Source organism: Triturus cristatus, chromosome 11 (genome assembly GCF_964204655.1).
Source record: "Triturus cristatus chromosome 11, aTriCri1.1, whole genome shotgun sequence".
NCBI lineage: Eukaryota > Metazoa > Chordata > Amphibia > Caudata > Salamandridae > Triturus > Triturus cristatus.
The window spans coordinates 28213869-28239001 of NC_140594.1; the positions used below are offsets into that span (position 1 = coordinate 28213869).

The following is a 25133-nucleotide window of genomic DNA, read 5'->3' on the forward strand; positions in this document are numbered from 1 at the left end:
GAGACCCTACGGGTATGTAGTGCGCTTTATAAATGTCTTTGATTGATTGATTGCTCTGACAAAGCTGAAGCCGTCTGGAGCACCTCAGTTAGGAGGTTAGTTTTGAGGGCCGCCTCCCAATGCGCATCCCAGGCAGGAACGAAATGGTCCTGGAATCGGGGCAAGGGGGGGACAAACGGCACCCACTGCGGCACCGGAGGCGGAGCCGAGGGCGGCGCTGGAGCCGGCAGCACCGGACCTCGTGGCGCCGGGGCCGGCGCAGAGGCTGGATCCGCCGGTGGCACCGGCTGCCCAACAGTATCTGGACAGGGGACCATGGGGTCCGAAGGCGCCCCGGCGGGAGCCCGAGGCCTAAAAAGGCAGTCCATGATGGCAAGAAACTCTTGCACCTGTTCGGGAGTCGCCGACGGACCCGGGTAAGGTAGGTAGGCCGCGGGACTCCCAGGCTCCAAAGGAGCCGCAGGGGCAGAGCCCCTGTCCCCCTCGTCCGCAATCGAGAATCGAGGGGACATCGGAGAGCGAACACGCACCTTCGACTTCTTTTTATGTCGTCGCTTACCAGAATCCGATGGTGAAGACTTGGAGCCCGAGGAGCGACGACTGCGGTCCCAGGAAGGGTCCCTGGACCTGGAGCGGCGTTGGGACGAGTGCCGGACCTCCAGCAGCTTCCAGCGCTGCTCCCTCAAGGCCTTCGGGGCCATGGCTCGACAGTCCCGGCAGGACCGGGAGTCATGGTCCGTCTCCAGACAGTAGAGGCAAACATCATGGGGGTCCGCCACCGACATGTTGCGACGGCAGGCCCCACAAGACTTAAAGCCAGGCCATCCCTACGTGCACCAGGAGAAAAGGGGGGAGACAAAAGTCTCAAAAAGGTAGTCAAAAAGTGACTACGGTACGTGCTCTCTCCAGATCTGCGCTTACTGGCGCGGAAAAAAGAAAGAACTGACGTCAGCGCGCATGGGTGGTGCCTAAGAAGTCTCCGTGACGTCATCTCGGCGCACACGACGCCAGTGACTGACGCGGAGCCGCACAACGCCACCTACTAACGCGCAAGGGTACTGCTACTAAAAGACTTTCTGGATCCAGTCTGACGCCTGGGGATATTCTTAGGTAAGGAATCTATCACTAACGTGTCTCTTTCAGATTCACCCCTTCAAGGGGACTCTCCGTGCTAGGAACCTGCTTTTGTTGGCCAGGGAAAGGGACCAATTAAAACAGTGCCGTCTGAAGAAGCCTACGGAACTGCAGGTGATCGGAACACTTCCGCAGCTGGATGAGTAGTTGGTTCCAGTAGGTCGGGGCTTATTGGAAGAAAGCTTTACCTCCCTGCCGGGTTTTTTTGCAGCATGGAACCACAAGAAGAGATTTGGACACAGATCGAAGTTCCCTGGGAAGCTGGTATTTCGTACATTTGGCTGCCAGATAACTGGGACCTTTACAGTTTAGGGATTTGTGTACAATACAACATATCTTTAAACGGATCCGCTTGCACACTGGAAGCCAATTCAAGCTCTGCAAGAGGGGAAGGGAAGACGTGCAGGAGGGAGCATTGGAGATCAGCCAGGCTAGTATTTTGGACCACTTGTAGTCTGTTTAATGATGCTTCATTGGCACAGGATGACTTTGCAACACTGGGTAAGTGCATAAAAGAAGAACTTTACACAAGTATATCAGTAGTCTGCTCCAGGAACACAGTTACGGTCTGGTCACAACTATAGATTCCTAAAATGCGGTATACCGCCACCTCAGCTCTTACATGCTAAAACCATGTAAATATTCCTCTGTCTGAGGACACAGCTTGGTGTGCATCTCCTTAGGTCAAAGGGCAAATGTATGACCTCTCTCACGTCAAGAGTCAGGACTATGCCTATGCACATATGCTAGATGAGCATGACAATAGGGCCAAAATCAAAAGTTAGGATTCCAGATGTACACAGTCTGGCACTCCTAGAAAGTGAGCACAGCAGTTCAGCATTCAGGGACATTCCCACCCTAACAGTATCTCCACTTGACACTATCAAACATCTTACTGCCATTGAACGAGATGGTTAGTATTTCTTCTATTAGGTCTTTGTTTCCATGGTAGGTATGCTAGTAATCTGAGGGTTTTGGGAGGATTGTCCTTTTATACATCCTACCTGCGAGTTCTGTATCCGAAAAGGAATGACGGTCCTGAGCAGGGAGACCCTGTCGGCTAGTCTCAGCATCCAACATTAGAATGGTTTGTGGTGCAGTCTCCAAGCTAGCACTCAAAACCTTAATTCCTTCCGTTTTGCTCAACCTGATAGAAAATCTAAGTTTTTTCATGCACTTGGCTGGACTGTTTGTTGCTGTGCCAGGTTAGCATTGCATTTCTTGAATGCAATCTGCTTTCAAGCAGATACTCATGCCTTTTCAGTTATGGCGTGCAAGATATTGGCCACCTTCCCTGAAAGGTTTAGGAACAGTCCATGACATTCAGGACGTACCCAAATGCAGTTTGCAGGCTGGTCTGAACACCTTGGATTGTGTGGGTTGGGCTATGGCCACTTGTGTGGTGATTTGTTGCCACACCCAAGTGTCATGAAGGCATCCCTCCTGAAAATGCCCTTTAATGACTCCTTTTTGTTTGATGACCAGGCCGATTTGGGGTTAGACAGCAGCGCCACAGTCTAATCCTTTGACGTGTTTCTTCCAGCTGGTCTTTTCTATCAGTAAGGCTAGAAGTTCAGGGGTTACATTGGTGGTCACACTTACTGCTTTAGGCAGCCGTTTCTGTGTGCAACAGACTATTCACCCCTTTTGTTGATGGTGGCAGAGGAATATGGCCACGTTCCTCACACCGGCGGGCTCGGTTCCGTCAAGAATAGCGAAGAAGTATAAGGCTCCAGCCGAGGATCCTTTGTTCTTGAGGGCGGACCCGCCAGCGGACTCGGTGATCGTGTAAGCAGCAGCTATGAAGTCCCACTCGACCTCAGTGTCTTCTTCTGTCCCCCCTGAGAAGGACAGCAAGCTGATGGATTCCTACGGCAGGAAAATGTGCAACACTTCTGCCTCGCACATGAAGGTGGCTAGCGCTTCAGCTCTGCTGGGGCGGTATGATCGTTCCCTGTGGGATTCCCTCGCCAGATTCACGGAGAAGCTGCCTAGAGAAGACAGGTGGGACTTCACAGAGATCCTACAAGAAGGCGGACTGGTGGCCAATCAAATCATCAGCGCAGCGGCTGATGCCTCTGACCTTGCCGCGCATGGCTACTCACAGGGCGTCTGCTCTCGGCGTTCGGCCTGACGCACAAAAGAGAATTCTCAATCTGCCCTTTAACGGATCATCATTATTTGGCGCTCATGCGGATGACCAAATGAGCAAGATGAAGGCAGAGTTGGACACCGTGAAGGCTGTGGGCTGGAAAAACGCAAAGAATTCCGAAAGCGTTTTCGCCAGGGCGACAAACGTGCCTTTCACCAGCGCGTTCAAACGCCCCAATGGTCCTCCCAGAATCAACAGAGGTCCCAGTTTCAGCAAAGGGGTCGGGGCAGAGGAAGAGGAAATGCGAAGTAACAACAGTCCTCTACCAAACAGCCCGCGAAACAGTGAAATCTTACTTCCTCCGCTCTTGTTCGCCACTCCGGTGGGAGGAAGTATCACCGTTCACCTGACAGAGTGGAAAGCCATTACAAACGACAGATGGGTGTTGAATATTGTAGAGCATGGCTACTTGCTGAGGTTCAAATCTCCCCCTCCACAGGTAACTCCACGGAAGCAGCCACTCCCTCCCATCCAAAACCAACTTTTAAAGGACGAAGTTGCTACTCTCCTCTCCAAGAACGCCATAGAGGAGGTTCCAACCAGGCAAAGAAATCTAGGAATGTACTCCCGGTATTTTCTTGTTCAGAAACGAGGAGCGGTCAGAGAGTACAGACCCATCCTCGATCTCCGCCTACTCAACGGATTTGTCAAAAGAGAGAAATTCAGAATGCTGGCACTGCACCAGATCTTCCCACATCTCCACCAGGGGGACTGGATGTGTGCCATCGACTTACAGGATGCATACTTCCACATTCCTGTCTCAGCGAAACATCGAAAGTTTCTCAGATTTCAGATCTCTCGCCGGCATTATCAATACAGGGTTCCGACATTCGGCCTCAAATCCGCACCACGAACTTTCTCAAAGTGCATGGCGGTGGTAGCTGCTTTTCTCCGCAAGCGGAAGATATTAGTCTACCCCTATCTCGACGACTCGCTCTTGAAGAGTTCCACTCCTGCTCGACTCCAGAGTCATCTTTAGTTTTGCCTCAACCTTCTGCACTCGCTGGGCCTCCAGGTCAACTACAAGAAGTCGGTCCTCAATCCCACTCAGCGGATCCACTACCTGGGCGCCTCTCTAGACTCCGCAAGCGTGTGTCCTTCGGAGGAGAGGTTATCCTCCATGCTTCAGAAAAGCCGCATGCTTCTCAGCACGGCGTTTCCCACAGCCAGACAAGTGTCATCTCTCCTGGGGTCGATGGCTTCGTGCATTTACATTGTGCCCAATGCACGTCTGCACATGCGTCCTCTGCAACAAGACCTAGAGGATCAGTGGTCTCAGAGGTCCGGCCGCTGGGAAGATCCCATCACCCTTCATCAAGCCGCCAAAGACTCCATCCGGTGGTGGATGAAGCACTCCCATCTGCTTCACGGCGTCCCTTTCCATCAGGCGCCTCCGACACAGACAGTGGTCACAGATGCCTCAATGCAGGGCTGGGGTGCTCATATGGGCCAGCTGCAAGTACAAGGTCTCTGGTCCGCTATCGAACAGACTTATCACATCAACTTCTTGGAGCTACGAGCAGTCCACCTAGCTCTCAAGTCCCTGTATCCATCCCTGCAGACCAACTATGTTCAGGTTCAGACAGACAACACCACAACTATGTTCTATCTGAACAAACAAGGAGGCACCAGATCGCGGGTCCTGTCTCTGGAAGCCCAGTCCATCTGGAGATGGCTTCTGGCGAGAAACCTGGCGATCGTCGCTGTTCACCTGCCAGGGACCCTGAACGTGCAGACAGACGGCCTCAGCAGAGACTTCGTCGAAGCGCACGACTGGGTGCTCAACGAATACGTCGCTCAAGAGATCTTCCGGTTGTGGGGCGTACCGGACATCGATCTTTTCGCAGACGCGGCAAACAAAAAATGCCCCGTCTTCGCCTCCAGGTTCCCTCAACGGGGGTCGGAGGGGAACGCACTTTTGATCAGCTGGTCGAGGACATTGCTTTACGCTTTTCCTCCTCTCCCTCTCATCCCGGCGGTGATAGAGAAACTCTACAGGGCCAGGACTCGGATGATCCTAATAGCCCCGGAGTGGCCCCGTCAGTGGTGGTACCCGGATGTACTCCAGCTGTCGGAAGTACCACACAGGAGGTTGCCTTGCCTACCAAACTTGCTGACGAAGGACAAGGGGAGGGTGTTTCATCCCAATCTTCCCTCCCTCAGCTTGACGGCATGGCTCCTGAATTCATCCAATACAGACATTTAGATCTGCCTCCGGACTGTATGAACATTCTCCGGGAGGCAAAGAGGCCCTCCACTAGGAAGTCTTACGCCTTTAAGTGGAAAAGATTCTGCGTTTGGTGTAGAGACAACACCCTTGATCCGATGCGGGGTCAAGAACAGGTTATTCTCCCCTACTTACTGTACTTGGCGAAGTCTGGGTTAAAGTACTCTTCCATCAGAGTACAATTAGCTGCTATTACAGCCTATAGGAAGTCTCCTACCCAGACCTCATTCTTCCAGATGCCAGTGGTAAAGGATTTCTTAGAAGGGCTTAAGAAAGTTTACCCTCCAGTGAGGTCTCCTTCCCCTTCCTGGGAACTTAACATCGTTCTCTCTAAGCTAATGGGGGCCCCTTTTGAACCAATTCATAAGGCTTCTTTGCAGCATCTGACCTGGAAGGCTGCCTTCTTAGTAGCCATCACTTCGGCCCGTAGGGTCAGTGAAATTCAGTCCCTCTGCTGCAAGGAACCTTACACGGTGTTTCATGCTAATAGGGTGGTGCTCCGTACTCATCCGAGCTTCCTGCCCAAGGTGGTCTCGGACTTCCATATTAATCAGGTGATCACTTTGCCCACCTTTTTTCCTCAGCCATCCACTCCCCCGGAGAGAGCCTTACATTCTCTTGACCTCCGGAGGGTTTTGAAATTCTATCTGGCTAAGACCCTTCCACTTAGAAAGTCAGATAGGCTCTTTGTTAACTATGGGCCCACGAATACCGGGCTGGCTGCCTCCAAGAGGTCCAGCTCTAGATGGATTGTCTCATGTATAGCCTTGTCTTACCAACTGTCCCACAAGGTTCTGCAGGGTAAACCTAGAGCACACTACTCGAGGGAAGGCTTCTACTGTTGCACTCCTTCGCAACGTTCCCATGTCTGAAATCTGCAAAGCGGCTACATGGCGCTCAGTTCATACCTTTACGCGCCATTATTGCCTAGATTCAGACGCGCAGGCCGACGCCCAGGTGGGGCAGGCTTCTCTGAGGAACCTGTTTGCATAACTGTGATGCTAAATGTTACTGTATGTTTTAAATGCTGTCGTGCTCGTCCGCGAGACTTTGGGTATGGGCTTGCTACTCTATTCATAGATTATGACTATTGAGGAGTATCCCCTGGATGAGAAGGATTAGCTACTTACCTGTAATCCTAGTTCTCATCCAGGGGTATACTCATCAAAGTCATAAGCGACCCACCCACCTCCCCGGACGAGCATGGTTTATCTTTAAGTACGTGATGTATGGCATGCAGATCCACTTAGGTGCGGATGCACCGCCAAAAAGAACTGGCCCAACTGCCACCTGTAATGCATCATGGGAGCAGGGGGTCTCATGCAGGTCTTAAAGGCACGGTCCCCCTACTCTAATGCCTTAAAGGCAAGGTGTCAGTTTTCTTTGTTTCTTGAAACTCTGCTGCAGCCTACTGGCGAATGCTTACAATTACAAGTTGCTTTATGACAATAAAGCAGTGCTGTGTTATAATTTGGCTGATGCTTCCTTTTTTCCTTACGGGTTAGGGGGCACTACTATGCAAACATATGTAATTTTCAGCATTGCCATGTTTTGAACATTTTTAGGCTGCATGTATATGTTTTCACATATATGTGTATATATATATATATATATATGTATTTTCTATATGCTCCGGGATCCCGCACATGGGCGGGGATTATTCATAGATTATGACTTTGAGTATACCCCTGGATGAGAACTAGGATTACAGGTAAGTAACTAATCCTTACGGTCTACCGGGTTCTCGCTTGATGTCCAGAGCTTGCTCATGGACATGCCCTTTGATGGTTCTCGCCTCTTTGGCGACAAGGTGGACCGTGCCCTGGAGCGCTTTAAGGACTCACGGTCTACGACTAAGTCTTTGGGCCTTTTCACTAAGAGCCCTGCCACGCCTGGGTTTCGTTCTTTTCGTGGCTAGGGTGAAGGCGTCCAGACGCGCTCCTCCGCAAAGCCTGTGCAGAACCTGCCTTACCGTGGCCGCGCACGTGGCTTCCGCAGGGGTGGGTTTGGTAACCAGCGGGTGGGGCAGTCCACCTCCGCACCCGCAGCTTCCACCTCCAAGCCTTCCTGATCCGAGCTTCAGGGGGCACCCCACGCCGTTAGGGGGCAGGGTCCGTCCCCACCTCCACCACTGGCGCAGTATCCCTTCGGACAAGTAGGTGGTGTAGATAATCTGCCAAGGTTACTCGCTCCCCTTTCTGTCCTCCCCTCCATCCATGCCACCTCGGTACCACCGCATGTCAGGGGATCATTTGGCTCTTCTCCATCAGGAAGTCACGGCCTTCCTGGCCAAGGGGGCTATCGAGTACGTTCCTGATCAGGAAGTAGGGAGTGGTTGCTATTCCCACTACTTTCTGGTCCCCAAGAAGGACAAGGGTGTCTGCGCCCTATCTTGGACCTCCGGGACGTCAATCGCTTCCTCCGGAAAGAGAAGTTCAAGATGCTTATTTTCACATTCCCGTCCTGCCAGCCCACCGGCGTTACCTGCGGTTCACGGTAGGCCAGGAGCATTTTCAGTTTACCGTGCTCCCCTTCGGCCTTACCAGCGCCCCTTGGGTGTTCACAAAAGTGATGGCGGTGGTCGCAGCTCATCTGCACAGGTCAGGGGTGTCAGTCTTCCCCTACCTCAACGACTGGCTGTTGAAGGTGGGCTCGCCCCAGGCAGTCGTCTCCCACCTCCAGACTATGGCCGACCTCCTGCATCTGCTGGGGTTCTCTATCAATGTGCCGAAGTCGCACCTGAGTCCCTCTCGGAAGCTCCCTTTCATCGGAGCGGCTCTGGATTTGACGCTGTTTCAGGTTTTTCCTCCCGAACAGCGAGTCTGGGATATTCAGGCTATGGTTCCGCTCTTTCAGCCTCTATCCCGGGTTTCGGTCAGGATGACCCTTCGGCTTCTGGGCCTGATGGCCTCCTGCATCCTGCTGGTGCCGCATGCCAGATGGCATATGCGGGCTCTGCAGTGGGACCTGAAGTTTCAGTGGGCACAGCATCGGGGCAACCTGTCTGATCTCGTCCAGATCTCGGAGGGCGCTGCACGACAGTTGCAGTGGTGGCTCACGGATCGCGATTGAGTCGGTGGCAGATTCCTCTCCCTTCCCCAACCGTGGCACACAGAGATGCGTCCCTCCTGCGTTGGGGAAGCCACATAAGAGAGGCGGAGATCAGAGGCCTCTGGTCTCCAGTGGAGTCCCGGCTTGCACTGAAGGCATTCCTTCCCTCTGTCCGGGGAAGTGTAGTGCAGGTGTTCACGGACATCACCACCGCCATGTGGTATTGCAATAAAAAGTGCGGGGTGTGGGTCGTGGACCCTATGTCAGGAGGCTCTGCGCCTCTGGACATGGCTGGGACATGAAGGCATCACCTTGGTGGTTCAACACCTGACTGGTTCTCTGTGAGAAGTTGGCCTGGCATATGCTGGTCACTAGTTATAGTGGCCACCTTGCACCAGTCCAATTCGACTCTTATGACAACCTTTTAAAGAAAGCTATCCTAGTGGTAGCTGTGGAGAGCAACCTTCAGGCTAAGTCTCAGGAATGTAAAGCAGCATGTTTTACCTTATAATCTCTTGAATTACCAAATGAAAGGACACCACACAGGTATATATCAAATATATATGTATTTATTACTAGACACACTCTACTAATCTCTTTATGAGATTAGAAGCCAGGAACATATTCGAATATCAACGTTTCACAATAAGTTAAGCACAAATATGGCTGGGGCCCTAGGGGCGTACCAGACCATATACTAAAAAAATGGGTTAAGAATGTCAACTTGTGGGGGGCGTGGCTTAGCAAGCCAGCATGGCAGACGGCTTCTAAGTAGGCTCCGTCCAGCCCTTCATTTATCCTCATGTTATCCTGCTCCTCTGGCCACGATACCCCCTGCCTGCCGTGCCTGGAGGTTGGGAGCCGCGGCGCCGCTGGTTGGTGTAGTTTGGGGTCTGGAGCGGCATCCTGCAGCGGCGACTGGATCGGGTCGGCGCTGAAGCCGCGGCCCGGCTGGCGGATCCAGTGATCGACGGTCGGTTGGACCGAGGGGGTGAAAGTTGGCGAACGGGGAGGTGCTCGCTGCAGAGGACGCCATTTTGGACCCCCGGCCGGGGAGCTCCCGGGGCCCGTGCATGGTCCGGTGGTGTTAACGATCGGCGGAGGATCGCCCTTCCTCGTGCATCGCTGGTGTGGCCATTGTGGAGTCGGGGCCTGGTGCGTGGCCCCCGAGCTGCGGAGGCGGGCCCGGCCGTTGTGGCTCGTGGATGGACTTTCGCCCCTCTGCTCTAGACCTCCGGAACACCCCGGCTATTGCGGAGGATTGCACCTAGCTGTCGGCAGTCGGATCGGGCTGCGGCGAGGACCCGGGCGTCACGGAGTGAGTGGGCCTGCTCTCTGCGGTTGGGCTTGGGTCCCTCCCCCACCCCCCTCCACGCCCAATCCAGGTCCGCGTGGGGGTTCAGCGGTGCTGTCGGACAGCGTGGGGGTGCAAGGGGGTGGCTGCGGCCTGTAGAGCCTATAGCGTTTCTTGGATGGCCCGGAGGCCCATCCTGTCCGTTCCCCGGGGCTTGCCTGTGGCCCTGTGGAGGCACCATTGAGGAACCAGGCTCTGGGGCATAGAGCGATATTGGTGGCCTATACAGCGATTCTGGGACGCCCTGGCAGAATTCTCATCGCCCGCATGGTCGTTGAGTGGCATTGACATCAGTCCGTTGGGAGGTGTGGAGCGGTACCAACTGACACACGAGGGTTAGGGACAATCGGTGACGGCAGTTGGATCGAGCTGCGCGGACCGCTGCCGGACAGTAATGTCGTCCTGAGCTACTTACGATACCCTATCGGGGTACACGGTGACAGCGCCTGCCCGAGGGAAGGGGGGATCACGAGGGTCTACCCGACTCACCATGACGAGGGATAAAACCAGTGGAGGGTCCTCCAAGCAAAGCACGCTGGACAAGTTTGCTGGCCCTGGGGGCTCCGCCGGGGCAGTGGGTGGTGCCCAGGGTGCTGTACCGGACAATGCTGCCCTCCTGGCAGCTATTACCCGGTACAGGGACGCCATGGATGCCAAAATAGGGGCAGTGGGCTCGGATGTAATGTTGCTGCGCCAGGACCTGCGTAATGCGGTGGCACGCATCACTGAGACTGAAACGCGGATCTCAGGGGTAGAGGATGTGGTGACTACCCTGCAGCAACGAGTGGCGTCTCTGGAGACTACACAGCGGGGCTTGGCATCTAGGGTGGAAGATGCGGAGGGCAGGGCCCGGCGTAACAACCTCCGCTTTGTTGGTTTTCCGGAAGGATGTGAGTCTGGAAATATGGAGAGGTTTCTCACCCAGTGGCTGGAGAGCTGGCTACCAATCGACTCCCTTTCGAAATGCTTTGTGGTAGAGCGGGCACATAGAGCCCTTATGCGGAAGCCTCCCCCCGGGGCCCGGCTGAGGCCAGTGATTGCGAAACTACTTAATTATCATGATCGGGATGTGATCCTTAAGCAAGCCAAGGCCCACGAACCTTTGCAGTTTAACAATGCCCATAGCCTTATATTCCCGGACTATACTAAACAGACTCAGCAACAGCGGCAATCATTTCTTGCGGCTAAAGCCCACCTGCAGGAACTCAGGCTTCCATATGCGTTGCTCTACCCGGCCCGGCTGCGGGTTGTCTACCGCTCCCGCACGTACTTCTTTGACTCTCCGGAGGAGGTTTTCCGTTGGACGGATGAGACGGTCCAGCTGTGCCCTCACTCCCCGCCAGGGAAGGAATCTGACTCATCCTCGAGCGGCGTGGCCCGGAGCGTGCCTGGTGGCCGAATGAAGGGGTCTCGCCGTTCCAGGTCCAGGAGGCGATCCAGGTCCGGTGGTGCACCATCGAGCGGGGGGTCAGCGTTGGATCAAACAGCACCAGCTGACTGATTTATCCTTGTACATGCGCATTTATGATTCTTAGATATGTTTATGGTGGTCAGGGGAGCTCTATGAGGGCCGACATCCCTGTTGGTTATACCAGAAGGGGATGGGGGCTAGGGGATGATGGGCTGTAGTTTGGGGATCCATTGGCGGGTGTGGGGTGGTACCCCCTGTTGGGGTCTGCCGGCTCTGCCTGCCGCGACAGGTACTTCACTGTTTTCGAGGTATGGGGTGGGGGTAAGGGGTTGGTTGGGTTGTTTTGAGAGCTGTTGTTGTTTTCTTATCGCACTGTCCAATTGCAGGTCGGGGTTGCGCTATGTGGCATGTCCTGGGTTACCGGTGCTCTTCCTGTTTCTGATGTTTTGGCATGGCCGCCACTACGGTTTGATCGCTGGATTCCTTGGGGTCCCTGCGCATTTTGAGCTGGAATATCAGAGGAGCTAGATAAGCTCAAGCGTGGCGCTATCCTTAAGCAGGCTAAACGCGCTGGCGCTGACATTTTGATGCTACAAGAGACACACCTTATGGGGAGGAAAGCACTGTGCTTTCAGCGTTTTGGATATATCCAGGTGCTCCATGCGGGCTTTGTGCGAGGTTCAAGGGGAGTGGCAGGATTGATCCATAGACGAGTTCCTTACATCCATGTTAGAGCGTGGGGTGATACGCTCTAATTGTGATGAATTGTTGCTAGCGCAGCAGGATCTCTCTTCCCTTTTGCTGGACGAGGCCCGCCAGGCATGGTTGGCAACCCGCAGCAGGATATATCAGTGGGGGGACAAATCGAGCAAACTCTTACATAGATTGTGCCAAGGGGCGACAGGCTCCCTTGTTCTCCCGGGTGTAGTTGGACCCGATGGAGTACCGATCTCGGATCCGTTGGCCATCGCAGAAAGCTTTGCGGCCTATTACACGGACCTCTATGCTCCCCGACAATGTTTGCCGGCAGAGGTTATTGCCCGATTTTTAGATGATCTTCCGCTCAGAACTCTGACCGACGAGGTAAGCGCGGACCTTGATCGCCCATTCTCGGTAGATGAACTGAACTCTGCCTGGTAAGGCGCCGGGTCTTAATGGATTCCCGAACGAATTCTTTAAACGATACTCCCAGCAGCTCGGTCCTCATTATTGTAGGGTGGTGGAGGAGGCTAGGGGGGCTGGTCGTTTGCCCAGAGATTGGCGGCATGCTGAGGTGGTGGTATTCCACAAACCCGGCCGGCCTCCTGAACACCATGCATCCTATCGTCCTATCTCCCTTCTTAATGTAGAGGCTAAGGTTTTGGCCAAGGCGCTTGCTAATCGTCTCCGTCCCCACGTCTCGTCTATTGTTCATCCAGACCAGACCGGGTTTATGCCTCAGCGGGCGACCTGTCATAACATATGCAGAGCTCATACAGCAATTGCGGCAGTAGAGAGCTTGGGGGTACACGCGGCCCTATTGCTTGTGGATATGGATCGAGCTTTTGATTCATGGAGCTGGGAATATTTATTCGCCATCCTACGCAGATTGAATTTAGGACCTCGCTTTCTCACCTATCTGACTTTACTTTACACAGACCTAACAGCGTCTGTGCGTGTGGCTGGCTCTGTCTCTTCGGTCTTTTCCATTGGTCGAGGCACCAGGCAGGGGTGCCCCCTGTCACCCTATCTGTTCGCCCTGGCAATGGAGCCCCTAGCTGCTTGGGTGTGTGTCGATGCGCAGGTGTCAGGGCTTGAATGGGCCAATGGTTTGTCGGATCGTATCGCTTTATATGCGGACAACGTGCTATTCTTTCTTACACAACTGGATAGGACTGGCCCGCGGTGGTTGCATATCATGCAGGTGTTTGGGGAGACTACCGGCTTGTATATGAATGAGCGTAAGTCTACCCTTTGGGTCCTGGTGGGAGGGGCTGACCCTGGTGCCTGGGCCTCCGCGGTGCAGGTGGCGCGTGAGGGGCTGAAATATTTGCGTGTGTTCCTCTCGGACGCTCGGTCGACTTCCTGGGAAAAGAACTTGTTGCCGGTGTGGAACAAGGTGCGTGAAGATCTGAGTCTGGTCCCACATGCCCCTATCTATATATGGCCGCTCGGCCATTTTCAAGATGGTTGCTCTTCCTCGATTGCTGTATCAGTTGCAAAACCATTCATATCCTATATCCTCGGGTTGGTTCCGCCAGGTGAATGCGACTCTGGGCCAGTTTCTCTGGGGCAGGGGGGTTGTGAGGGTGGCTCTCCATGCTTGCTTTAAATCCACGTATTGCGGGGGACTCGCTACTTCCGACATTCTCTCGTACTATATGGCCTCCCACCTGCTGGTCCTTAATGAATGGTGGTATGGCGACAGGTCGGATCCGGCGTATATCCTGGAGCGCCGCGTAATGGGAGATCATTCACTGCATACACTCCTTTATTCTGCGCCCTTGCGGCGCTCTTTGCCGAGTGTGACACGACTGGTGTTTCAGGTTTGGAGACAGGCGTTGCGGAGGATGGGCTAGTGGAATCGCCTAACTAGAGAGACGCCGCTTTGGCGAAATGGAGGCCTGCCGCAGTTGGCGACCTTGCCCGGCTTCCAGGACTGGGATACGATTGGGATCTCCACTTTGGGGGATGTCATGAGGGGTCCTGTCCTGAAATCTTCCAAGATTTGCAGAACGACTTTCAAATGCTGCGCACTCAATTTTTTAAATATCTGCAGTTCTGGCATGCTGTCTCTCCCAGCTTGGCGGGTCTGGAGGAGCTGGACGATTTCAGTCCAATAGAGGCGAAGGTTTTCATGGGGGCCTTGCGGGACCATAAGATATCGAAAATATACCAGTCCCTTGTGACACACTGCTCCACATCCCTGCAGCGTCTCCGTGGGGTATGGGAGGATGTGGGCCGACTTGAGGAGGAGGACTGGACGGAAGCCCTGGCCTCCCCACGTGGGGCGGCCATTGCCGTGAGCCTTAGACTCATCCAGTTTAAATACCTCCATAGAGTGTATTTTACTAGAGTTAGACTGTGCAGGGCTGGTCTGGTGGCATCCCCGAATTGCCTTCGCTGCTTGCATGAAGAAGGGACGCTGCTACATACTATATGGGATTGTTCTGCGCTAACTAGGTTCTGGCGGGGTGTACTGGCATGCCTCTCAGAGGTTCTGGGTTGGGACCTCCCTCGGTCTCCTAAACTAGTGCTCCTGCATGTTATGATAGATATAGGGGGCAATGTCTACAAGCGTCACCTGATGCGCCTGGGCTTTACCCTTGCCAAGCGCGACATTGCGAGGGCTTGGAAGGCGACGGCCTACGGCCGCACCCTCCGTGTCAGTGTGGAAGGCTGGATTTCTGCATGGGCCTAGAGGCCCCCATTTTTGTGGCACGGGGCTGCCCGCGTAAACATTATAAAATCTGGAAACGGTGGGCAGATTACAGGGGATTGGAATTGGAACCCACTCCAGCGTAGTATTTGTGTGGGTGGTAGTCTTTCTCTCCTTTGTTTTGGGGAGTCATGTAACATATGTGTATTGGGCGAAGTGGTGTCTTACGGACATGTTCCATAGCGAGGGTAGAACTGTAGCTCCGAACATACTTGCTGATTTTGCTGGGTTGGCGGTGCGATGGGGTGGGGGGTGTTCTTTGTTTGTTTGTTTAATGGGGTTGCATTTTATATGCATGTCCCTTATGTATTGCTCTTTTGTTATTTCATGAGAAAACGGTCAAAGCCAGGATTTTGTTCATTGATGCTACGGAAGCCTCTGGGTTACAGAGCTCCGCTAAATGTATATTTGACAAATAAAATTTGTTTACAAAAAAACAAAGTAAGTCAACTTGCAAAATGACAAGGCCTAGGGCCTGTAGAATCGCAGGGGCTTCACTACTGCAGTGAAAGCATGTAAGTAACAGACCCACGGGAGACGCATGCAGTGTGTGAACACAGCCGCGGGTTCCCTATTGATTATAATGGCGCAAGTCGCGGTTTGATTCTTAAAGTTTTAGGGTACTTCGAGGAAGTCTACAAGCAAGCCACTTACAAGGTAAGTAATTCGAAGGCCAACACGCTCTAGGGCACCAGAGTGCACGAGTTACCTCACCCAGGGAAGCCGGGTGCATAGGTGTCTTTTGGTGTCGGATCGAGTCGCTGTTTTCTATGGAGACCAAAGAAGACTTGCTGCTTGCGTCGACTGAAGAAGTGTCCGGAGGAATCCAAGGGTGGATTCGAGATGCAGATGACCTGAAAATTGAAGGGACAGTGTTCACAGTCACTTGCTAGTGACCGGGGGCCAGAAAGCTGGTTGCCCACGGAAGTCGGGTGATTTCAGGTGATCAAGGGTGTTTTGACTCTTCGCTCACGAGGTCCAGGAAGGATCGACGACGACCAGCAGCTGGATTTGGAGTGTCCCACGACGTCTGCAGCTTACTGAGGTGTCTGCAACCGGATTGGAGCCAACAAGCCTTGGCAACAGCAAGTCTCGTGGAAATCGAAGGTCAGCGTTGCAGATCAGCAAGGTCTGAGGGACTCACCAAGCGAGGGTAGGCCTGGAGCAACCAGGGGAGCTCTTTGAGTCGATAAAGTCTTCAGGGGACCCACAAGCCAACGGGCAAGGGATCAAGAAGGCGCCTGTTGAGGAAATGCTTCACAGGAGCCCACGGTCACTCGGGACGGGGTAGGCCTCTGATTTGCGCTGCAAAACCTGCTGGAGGCTTGGGCCACAAATGGTCCAATGCGCAAGTTCGTAGAATGTCGTGAAGGGGTTGCACTCGACAATAGTGCACGGTACCCGGGTATTGCTGTTCCTCGTCAATCGTGGGGTCGACTCGCCTCAGCTCTGCTGGGGACTCAAAATGGCCGTCGAGAAGTCAGGAAATCCACTTCTGGGGCTGCAGGGACTTTGAACTCCAGCAGGAGCGGGAAAGTTTGCGACCGTTGATTAAGGTTTTTGGTGCCTGCCAAGCAGCGGAGTCACTCCTTGCCTCCAAGGGAGATTCTTCTGTCTTCCAAAGGTAGTGGAACGTCGAAGGGCCAGGATTCTTCTTTGTAGAGCGTCGTCCAGGGTTATCTGTTTTGCAATGGCAAAGTTTGCTATCTTATACTGAAGATAGAGGAGGGACTAGCTCTATGACCACTCCTCTGGGAGGGTCAGGGTAGGGGGTGGTTACACCCACTTCCCTTTGTCCAGTTTCGCGCCAGAGCAGGGGCAGGTAGCCCCTGAACGGGTTTGAGCTGGCATATGCACAGAGGAGCCTACTGCTCCCCCAGTGCAGGACTTCAAAGCACTCTAGAAGTGCACCCACCCAGCTCCAATACACTAAATCCTGTCTGGAAGGTGGTGACACCTCCCTGTGACAGGATGCTGATTGTTGGGCCTCCTCCACTGCGAGTTTCAGTCCGCAGCAGGAGGGCAGCCCAGTGTCTGTGCTGGTGGCATCCATTTTGTGATGAGGGCTCTCTCAGATTTCTACCGTGTCACCACAGTAAGCACATTTTGTTTCCTCTAGAAGGATGGTATCACACTCCCACATCATGGACTGATGCGGGGGTATGATTCCAAACACGACATGTTTTTTTGTAGTCATTCCAAAGTTAGCATTATAATGCACTTAAGAGTATATGGTTTAACCGCATCCACAAACAGCCATAGAGAATAGACTCTGGTAGCTGTAGAGGGGCCCTGCTCATGCAGAGGCACCCCCTCACATTGTAAACCAAGCACCCTGCCCTCAGGATTGATAGGGCCTGCCATAGGGGTGGCTGATCGGTTTATATGTGTGTGTATGGTGAGATATAGAAACCTATATCTCAGTGAGGAGTGCTAACACTACCTCACCCAGGCTGCAGTAGCAGGCCTGTGGTGTCAGATTGAGTCTGCTTTCCAGGGGTGGCATAATACATGCTGCAGCCCCTGGTAGGTCTGTGAAGTGCCTATGCCCTAGGTACCTAAGGTACCATATACTAGGGGCTCATAAGGTACCACAGTATCCAATCACTAGTGCATCTAATATGCACACCAAGTCGTTTAGAGACAACAGAGAGACTGAGGCCCTGATTAGCAGGGACGCAGCCAGACTATAGCCAGAAACCAGTGTATACATCAAAAAAAGTGGGGGCAACATAAATGCAGATCCTACATTCTCTGAACGCCAGGGTGGATGAACTCAGCCACCGGTGCATAGTGGATCACGAGTGGCGTCTGAACTTGGACGTGGCACAAGGTCTCTTTATGCAATGGGGAGAGCCTTGGTTAGATCTGTTCGCCACCGAAGAGAACGCGTAATGTCATCAGTTCTGCACGTTGGAATTTCCAAGGCGGCACTCGCTCGGAGACGCTTTTCGTCTTGAGTGGAGCTGCGGTCTGTTGTACACCTTTCCGCCTACACCACTTCTGCCCAGAGTGCTGAAGAAGATCAGGCGCCACCGGGCCCAAGTCATTCTTGTGGCTTCGGACTGGGCCCACAGAGTATGGTATCCCGAGCTACTCAGTATGAGCATTGATCCCCCGATCCGTCTGCCTCTTCGGGAGAATATTCTGTCGTAGCAGCAGGGGACAGTCCTCCACCCGAACCTGTCCAGCGTCCACCTCCATATTTGGAGATTGAGCGGTGATAATTGACACCTTTCGATCTTCCTCCCGAAGTCTGTGATGTCCTCCTGGCAGCCAGGCGTCCCTCCACTAAAACGGTGTATGCCTGTCGGTGGAACAGATTTGTGGCATGGTGCACAGCTAAGACTGTGGATTCCCTTTCTGCCTCTTTCTGAGGTTCTTCTGTTCCTTCTCTCTTTGGCCCAGCAGGGCTCTACTCTGGGCACTGTTAAATGTGATCTTTCGGCCATCTCTGCCTTTCTACGGCTTCCAGATCAGCCTTCTCTTTTTAAGTCCCCGGTTGTTAACCGTTTTCTTAAGGGCATTACGCATACGTTCCCACCTGTGCCCTTCATAATACCTCAGTGGGACTTGAATCTTGTCTTGACTTTTCTGATGTGCGTTCCCTTTGAGCCCCTTCATAACTGTCCCTTACGTCTTCTTACTCTCAAGACGGCTTTCCTGGTAGCAATCGCCTCTGCCAGGAGAGGGAGTGAGCTCCAGGCCATTTCTTCCAAACCTCCTTTTGTTTGTTCATCCGGACAAGGTGGTTCTGAGGACACGTCCTTCTTTCTTGCCAAAGGTTGTCACACCCTTCCATATCGGGCAGACCATCACTTTGCCCACCTTTTCCCGCCTCCGCATCCTTCAAGGGAAGAGGAGCGGCTCCACCGTCTGGACCCCAAACGTGCGCTCGCATTCTGTCTGCAGCGTACACAGCAGTTCCGGGTGGATGATCAACTCTTTGTTGGCTACGTGGGCTCCAAAAGAGGTTGGGCGGTGCACAAACAGACCATCTCCAGGTGGGTCGTTCTGTACATCAAAGCATGTTACTCCTTGGCCAAGAAGCAGCCTCCTGTGGGACTGCGTGCCCATTCCACCTGGGCAATTGCAGCCACTACTGCCTTGGGACGCGGCGTCCCCTTGCAGGACATTTGTCAGGCAGCTAAGTGGGCCTCGCTGCACACGTTTACCAAGAACTACTGCCTTGACAGTCCATTCCGGAGAGACAATTCTTTGGCCGTTCTGTGCTCCGTGACTTTCTGGTGTAATTTGTTCGCAGACCCACCACCCGGGTTGGTATTGCTGGGCTATCTATTCTAAGGTAAGGAATCTATCACTAACATGTCTCTTTCAGATGCACAAGTTACTACTTGTGTAATGATATATCTGTAAGAGATATTAGTTAGTGATAGATTCCTTACCGCCCCGCCCATCCTCCCCGTTCTGCGGTTAGTCATCCCCTTTTAGGGCCCTAGTTTTATGCACCAAAGGTCAGTTTCTTACATGGCTCTGCGTTTCGTCACGGAATGTTGTTTACAGAACTGACGTCAGCGCACACGGGTGGCGCCTAAGTAGCCACCGTGACGTTATCTCAGCACGCACGGTGCCGGGAGCGGAGCCGCAAGGCGCCACCTACTGGTGCGCAGGGGTACTGCTAAGCAAAAAACTTTCCGGATCCAGACTGACGCCTGGGGAATATTCTAAGATAAGGAATCTATCACTAACTAATGTCTCTTACAGATATATCGTTACACAAGTAGTAACTTGTGCTTTGAACCCCAAAACATAAATAGAAGGCATTGTCATTTACAATGCCAATAGCTCAAAATCGTGTCAATGCGAGACCTATTGCATTGCAAATGCTTGTTACCTCATGCGACTACTTCCTCTAATGCACTGGTGCGCAAAATCGGAGGTATGGTGGCTCTGCTGGGAAGTTGAGGTTTTAGAACTCGTCTCTAATTGGTTAAAGTTTAGACCTACATAAAGATGCTGATGGATGTTAAAGTTTCCCTTTTCTTTTGATGGTTTCTAATGTACGTTTATAGTACTGCTTTTCTAACTACCTTGAGGCTCCCACCATGACGACGGGGAAGATTCAAGCATGTGAATCTATAAAAGATATCAATACTGGAGAACCACAGTGTGCAGAAAAGTAACTTGTTATTTCTGCGAATGCAACTTTTTAGAGCATCAATCTATTGCTCAAATGTGCGCACATGCTGGTGTTCAAGTATCTCTAAGATTGATTTGCCTTTAATTTTTCATTTCATAATAACCCACTAATTCCAGTTTGTGCGTTGGTTGTTGATGCATAGCAACATTTTTGAACTCATTTTATATTTCGTTTTTTCCTTTCTGTAGGTTGTTTGCTTGCTGTCCAGTGACCGCAAAGATAAGTATGACGCTATCAAGAAATTCCTGTGCACAGACTGTCCTACTCCAAGTCAGTGTGTTTTGGCTAGAACTCTAAGCAAACCACAGACAGTTATGACAGTAGCCACAAAGATTGCTTTGCAAATGAACTGTAAGATGGGAGGTGAGCTCTGGAGTGTGGAAATCCCAGTAAGTTTTCTTTTTATTCATTAATATTATTTTTCTGATAGACTGTTTTCATCATTGCATCGTTAGAGGCTAATTCTTTTGAGGACAGACAGTCTGGTGCTGAACTGTGGTGTTAAGTTAGTGTAAGCAAATATATCATAAAGAAACCTTTGCATGCTGACAATTCAGTTTGCTTTAGCTCAACAATTGCTCTTTGGGTACCTTGGTTGTTCATTTGCCCTCCATAGTCTTTTATTTTTGTATCTCCATTCGTTTTATGTACGTTTTGGGTTGTATAAAATAACGGAGTGTAAACTGAGTGATTGATTTAAAAAAAAAAAAAAAAGTAAGCTGTACACAATTGTCCTTACACCTGCTGGTTTTCTTCCCAGCCATTAGACTGGTTGTGTGCTTTCTCCCCTGTTTTCTGGGTTTGTGTGTATTTATATGTACAGTTTGGAACTGATATAGCGCAAACCTTGCTGGGTATAGCAAAAGAGGCTTGGTTTCAGGAAGCAGATGCAAGGTGACATGAGTTATTGGGTAGTTGGTCATTTGAATTGCCACATATCTGAAAGAGACCCGTCGGTGATAGATCCCTTACCTTAGAATATCCCCAGGTGTCAGACTGGATACGGAAAATATTTAGTCAGCAGTACCCCTGCGCGTTGGAAGGTGGTGTCGTGCAGCTCCGTGTCCGTTGCTGGCGTCGTAGGCATCGAGATAACGTCACGGAGACTACTTACGCGCCACCCATGCGCACTGATGTCAGTTCTTCCTTTTTTCTGCACCAGCAAGCGCATATCCAGTTAGAGCACGTACCCCAGTCTTTTTTTGACTAAACTTTTGAGACTTTTATGTCTTTCATTTTTGAGTCTTGGACAATCCCGCGGGGCTTGTTGCCGTAAAATGTCGGTGGCCGCCCACATGGCGTCTGTCTCTACTGTCTGGGCCTCGACCATAACTCCCGGTCATGTTCTGACTGTCTGGCCATGGCTCCGAAGGCCCTGCATGAGCGTTCCCGCAAGCTGCTCGAGGCCCGGCAGTCGTCCCCACGCTGTTCTAGGTCTAGGGGTCGTTCGAGGCACCGCACGGAGAGCCATCACCATCGCTCATTGGGGTCGAAGTTTTAACACTCTGAATCGGATAAGACGTAATAAGAAGGCGAAGAAGCGTTTCTGCTCTCCGACGTCACCCTGTCGGTGTCCGGACGTGGACGAGGGGGCCGGGGTTCCCACCCTCGCGGCTACTTTGGAACCTGCGAGTCCCACGGCCTACCCACTTTATCTGGGTCAGGCGGCGCCTCCTGCCCAGGTGCAAGATTTTCGTGCTGCCGTGGACTTCCTTTTCAGGCCTCTGGCTCCTGCCTGCGCGCCTTTGGGCCTCGTGGTCCCAGCTGAGGGCCCTTCCGCGCTGCCGGCCCCGGTGCCCAAGGTCCTCCGCCAGCAGCTCCGGCCCCGGCGTTGCAAGGCCCTCCGCCGGCGTCCCCGGCTCCGCTTCCGGCGCCGTAGTGGGTTCCGCTCTTGCCCAGGTTCCCGGACAATTTTGTTCCTGGTTGGGACCCTAATTGGGACACGGAGACAGACCGGCGCCGTTCGGCCATTTATATTCCCCTGTCCTTCACCCACTGCCGCAGCCTGTTCCACGGGCAGTGGAGAAAGGGGGCGGCTGGTAGGTCTCTGAGGACCCTCTTGCATGGCAGTGCGGGTCGAAACAGGAATGGACAGAAGAGCTGGAGGATGCAGGTGGCCTTGACCTCTCATCTGAACCTGGTTTTCTTTCTCCTGTGGCTATGGAGGAGAGCGCCACATACACTGTGGTGCTCCGTAGAGCAGCTGAGGCCTTGACCTGCCTATGATGACCCTTAAAACTAATCTCCTCACTGAAGTGCTTCAGCTGGCGGCCAGCTCTATGGATCCCCTGCTACCGTTCAATGAGGCGTTAACTGACTTATTGATGGGCACCTGGTCTAGACCAGTCACGTGGATTCCCGTGGATAAAAACGTGGCCAGGCGCCATCGCCCGGCCCGGGTGACACTGCTTTTTTGACAACCCACCCTACCCCAGAGAGCTTTGTCATCCAAGCATCCACTTCCCAAAGCGCATTCCCTATCGCCCCGCCGGATAAGGAATCCAAGAAGCTGAAACAGTTCGGCAAGAAACTTTTCATCTGCCAGCTTAGGGCTGCGGTCGGTAAACACCGCATGCCTCTTGAGCCACTATTCCTACACTGTGTGGGATACGGTTGCGCAGGTGCTGCCTGTGAGAAGTTGGCCTGATATATGATGTCACTAATTCTAGTGTACACCTTGTATCAGTCCAAACAACCCTTATGGTGATTGGTTGTAGAGTCAACCTTATAGACCAGCTATCCTAGTGGTAGCATGGACAAGAGCAGTCTTAGGCTAAACTCTGTATGGCATGTGAAGCCAGCTGTTATACCATTTGTAATCCCTTGAATACCAAATGAAAGGACACCACAACAGATATATATAAAAATAGAATGTATTTATTCTAGTCAAAATACCCTCAGCACTCTTTATGAGATTCGAGGTAAGTACAACACAGTCTTATTTAAGCATACATTAAGTCACACAGGTAAGTAATACAGTTAGGCCCTAGGGGCCACGCAAACCATATACTAAGTAAGTGGTATAAGAACCACTGTCACGAACACAGGATAGGCCTAGGCCTAGGGAATCGCTAGGGCTATACTATACTACCAAAGGTTAGGAAGTGGGAGGCCCACGGGATTCAGGTGCAGAGTGGAAACACTCACGCGTAATGCGTAAAAGTCAATGGAAATAGTAGTTATTAGAAATTAACAGTTTTAGGACACTTCTGGGATAGCTAGGAGTTCGAGACTTGGAAACTAGACCCTAGGATAATCAATACCCTTGTGAGCACCGGAGTACTCAAGTTACCTAGCCCACGGGCGGCGGGTGCATAGGTGTGAACTTGCGTCCGGTTTCGTCGTTGACTCCTATGGATGCCTGAAGGAAAGTTGCTGACAGGCAGTCAGTGAAGGGTTTCCGGTGGATCACGAGGATGGAATCAAGAAGGAAGGATGCCTGCAAGCAGAAGGGACAGAGTCTAGGTCACCAGCCAGGAGCCGGGAAGGAACCAGGCGATGTCGTGCAGATGCAGGTGAAGAGGTGAAGCTTGTCGCAGCAGCCACGGGTACCAGGAGGCGTCGAGGACGACCAGGACCAGGAGGGGAGCTGTCCCACGAAGGCTCTTGCTGTCGGCGGCGTCGATGTCGAGTTAGGACCCAACAAGCCTTGGCAAGCGGAACCCACGCAGAATGGAGGACTTGCTTCTGGTGCAGACCAGGAAGGTCTGGGGTGCTTCTCTTTCACAGAGGAGCGAGTGCCAGTCTGGAGGAGCCGGACCAGCAAGATGAAATCAAAGGTTCGTCGTCGCAGAGGTCACTAGCCAACAGGCCAGCAACCGGACAACACGTCGAGCAACTCTGGTGCAGAAGGGCCCCACGCAGAACACGTGAAGTGTGGGGAGCTGATCTTCTTTGCAGATGGTGCTCGGGATGGGGGCTTCTCAATTCCCCAAGCACAGCTTCGAGGAAGCCTCAAGTCGCGCTAGTCAGTTACTAGCCACTTTTCCCAAGTCGCCGGTCCCACGTCCCTCGTCGCCTCCACGGGTGTCAGCTTTGCTGCAGATGTGGATCTGGGTCAGAGGTGTCTGGAAGTCTCGGCGCTGGTCAGTCTCTGCAGTCGTCCCTCGTAGGATCAGTTGCAAAGCAAGCAGCGGTCGCTGGATGGTGCCTGGTTGCCCAGGGTGGTCACTCCTTGGCCACAAGGGAGATTTCTTCAGTCTTCTTCCTGACGTCGAAGGTCCATGAGTTTTGTGTCTAGTTTCAGTTCAGGATAATCCAAAGTCCTAGGGACTCAGTTCCCACTCTTATACTAATCTGGGGGGCTGGGTTACCTGCTAGGTCCCTCCTATGGGTGGGACCAGGGAGGGGGGTGGTTACACCCCCTTCCTTTTGTCTAGTTTCGTGCCAGGACTGGGGCTGGAGTGCCCCAGCACCGGTTTGGACCGGACTATGCATAGGACACCTTGTGTGCCCCAGGCAGTGTCTCGTTTCTTTCATCCCTCTCTGCCCCAATACACTAAGTCCTGTCTGGGGTGGTGCTAGCACCTCCCAAGGCAGGAAACCTATTGTCCAAGCCTCCCTCGCTGGAAGGACTCCCAGCAGCAGGAGGTCAGACTTGTGTCTGTGGCAGCAGCATCCATTTTGTGATGCTGAGGCTTTGGTTAGAGTTAAACAGCAAAGTAGGATTTTAACATGTCTCTCCCTCTAGAAGGGAGGAATAATATCCTCATCACCAGAAATGGTATGGGGGTATTATTCCAAAGTGTTAGACACCTTACACGACATGTTTTGATAAAGCCAAACCATAGTTACCATAACCGTTTAAGATTATAAGGCACTTCAAGAGTATATGGTAGGCTATATCATAGAACAGCTATAAGGACATGGTTCCGAAAGCTGCAGACAGGCTCAGCTCATGCTAGAGCACCATCTCACATGTTACCAAGCACTCTGCCTCCAGGATTGTTAAGGCATGCCATAGGAGTGGCTGATAGGTACACATGTGTCTATATATAAGGTAGGTATAGGAATACTACACCTAAGCAAGGAGTGATTACACGACCTTGCCCCAGCTGAGTGATCAGCCAGTTGTCTGATTGGAAGGCCAGACCAGGGGTGGCACAATACATGCTGCAGCCCCTGGGAGGCCTAGGGTACACCTATGCCCTGGGTACCTAGGGTACACTGTACAGGGTCCAATAAGATGATCCTTACCAATTGGTTATGTACCTAGGGCACATGGA

At 52.6% G+C, this 25133-nt stretch overlaps 1 protein-coding gene across 2 annotated transcripts in view; it reads left to right on the top strand.

Moving 5' to 3' along the window:
- Window positions 1-25133, top strand: part of PIWIL1 (piwi like RNA-mediated gene silencing 1) — a 1168338-nt gene that overhangs the window by 845082 nt on the left and 298123 nt on the right. For both annotated transcript variants that reach the window (XM_085633654.1, XM_085633653.1), the window contains exon 15: window positions 20097-20297. In XM_085633654.1, the coding sequence (XP_085489780.1) occupies window positions 20097-20297 (201 nt within the window). The remainder of the gene's footprint in view (window positions 1-20096; window positions 20298-25133) is intronic.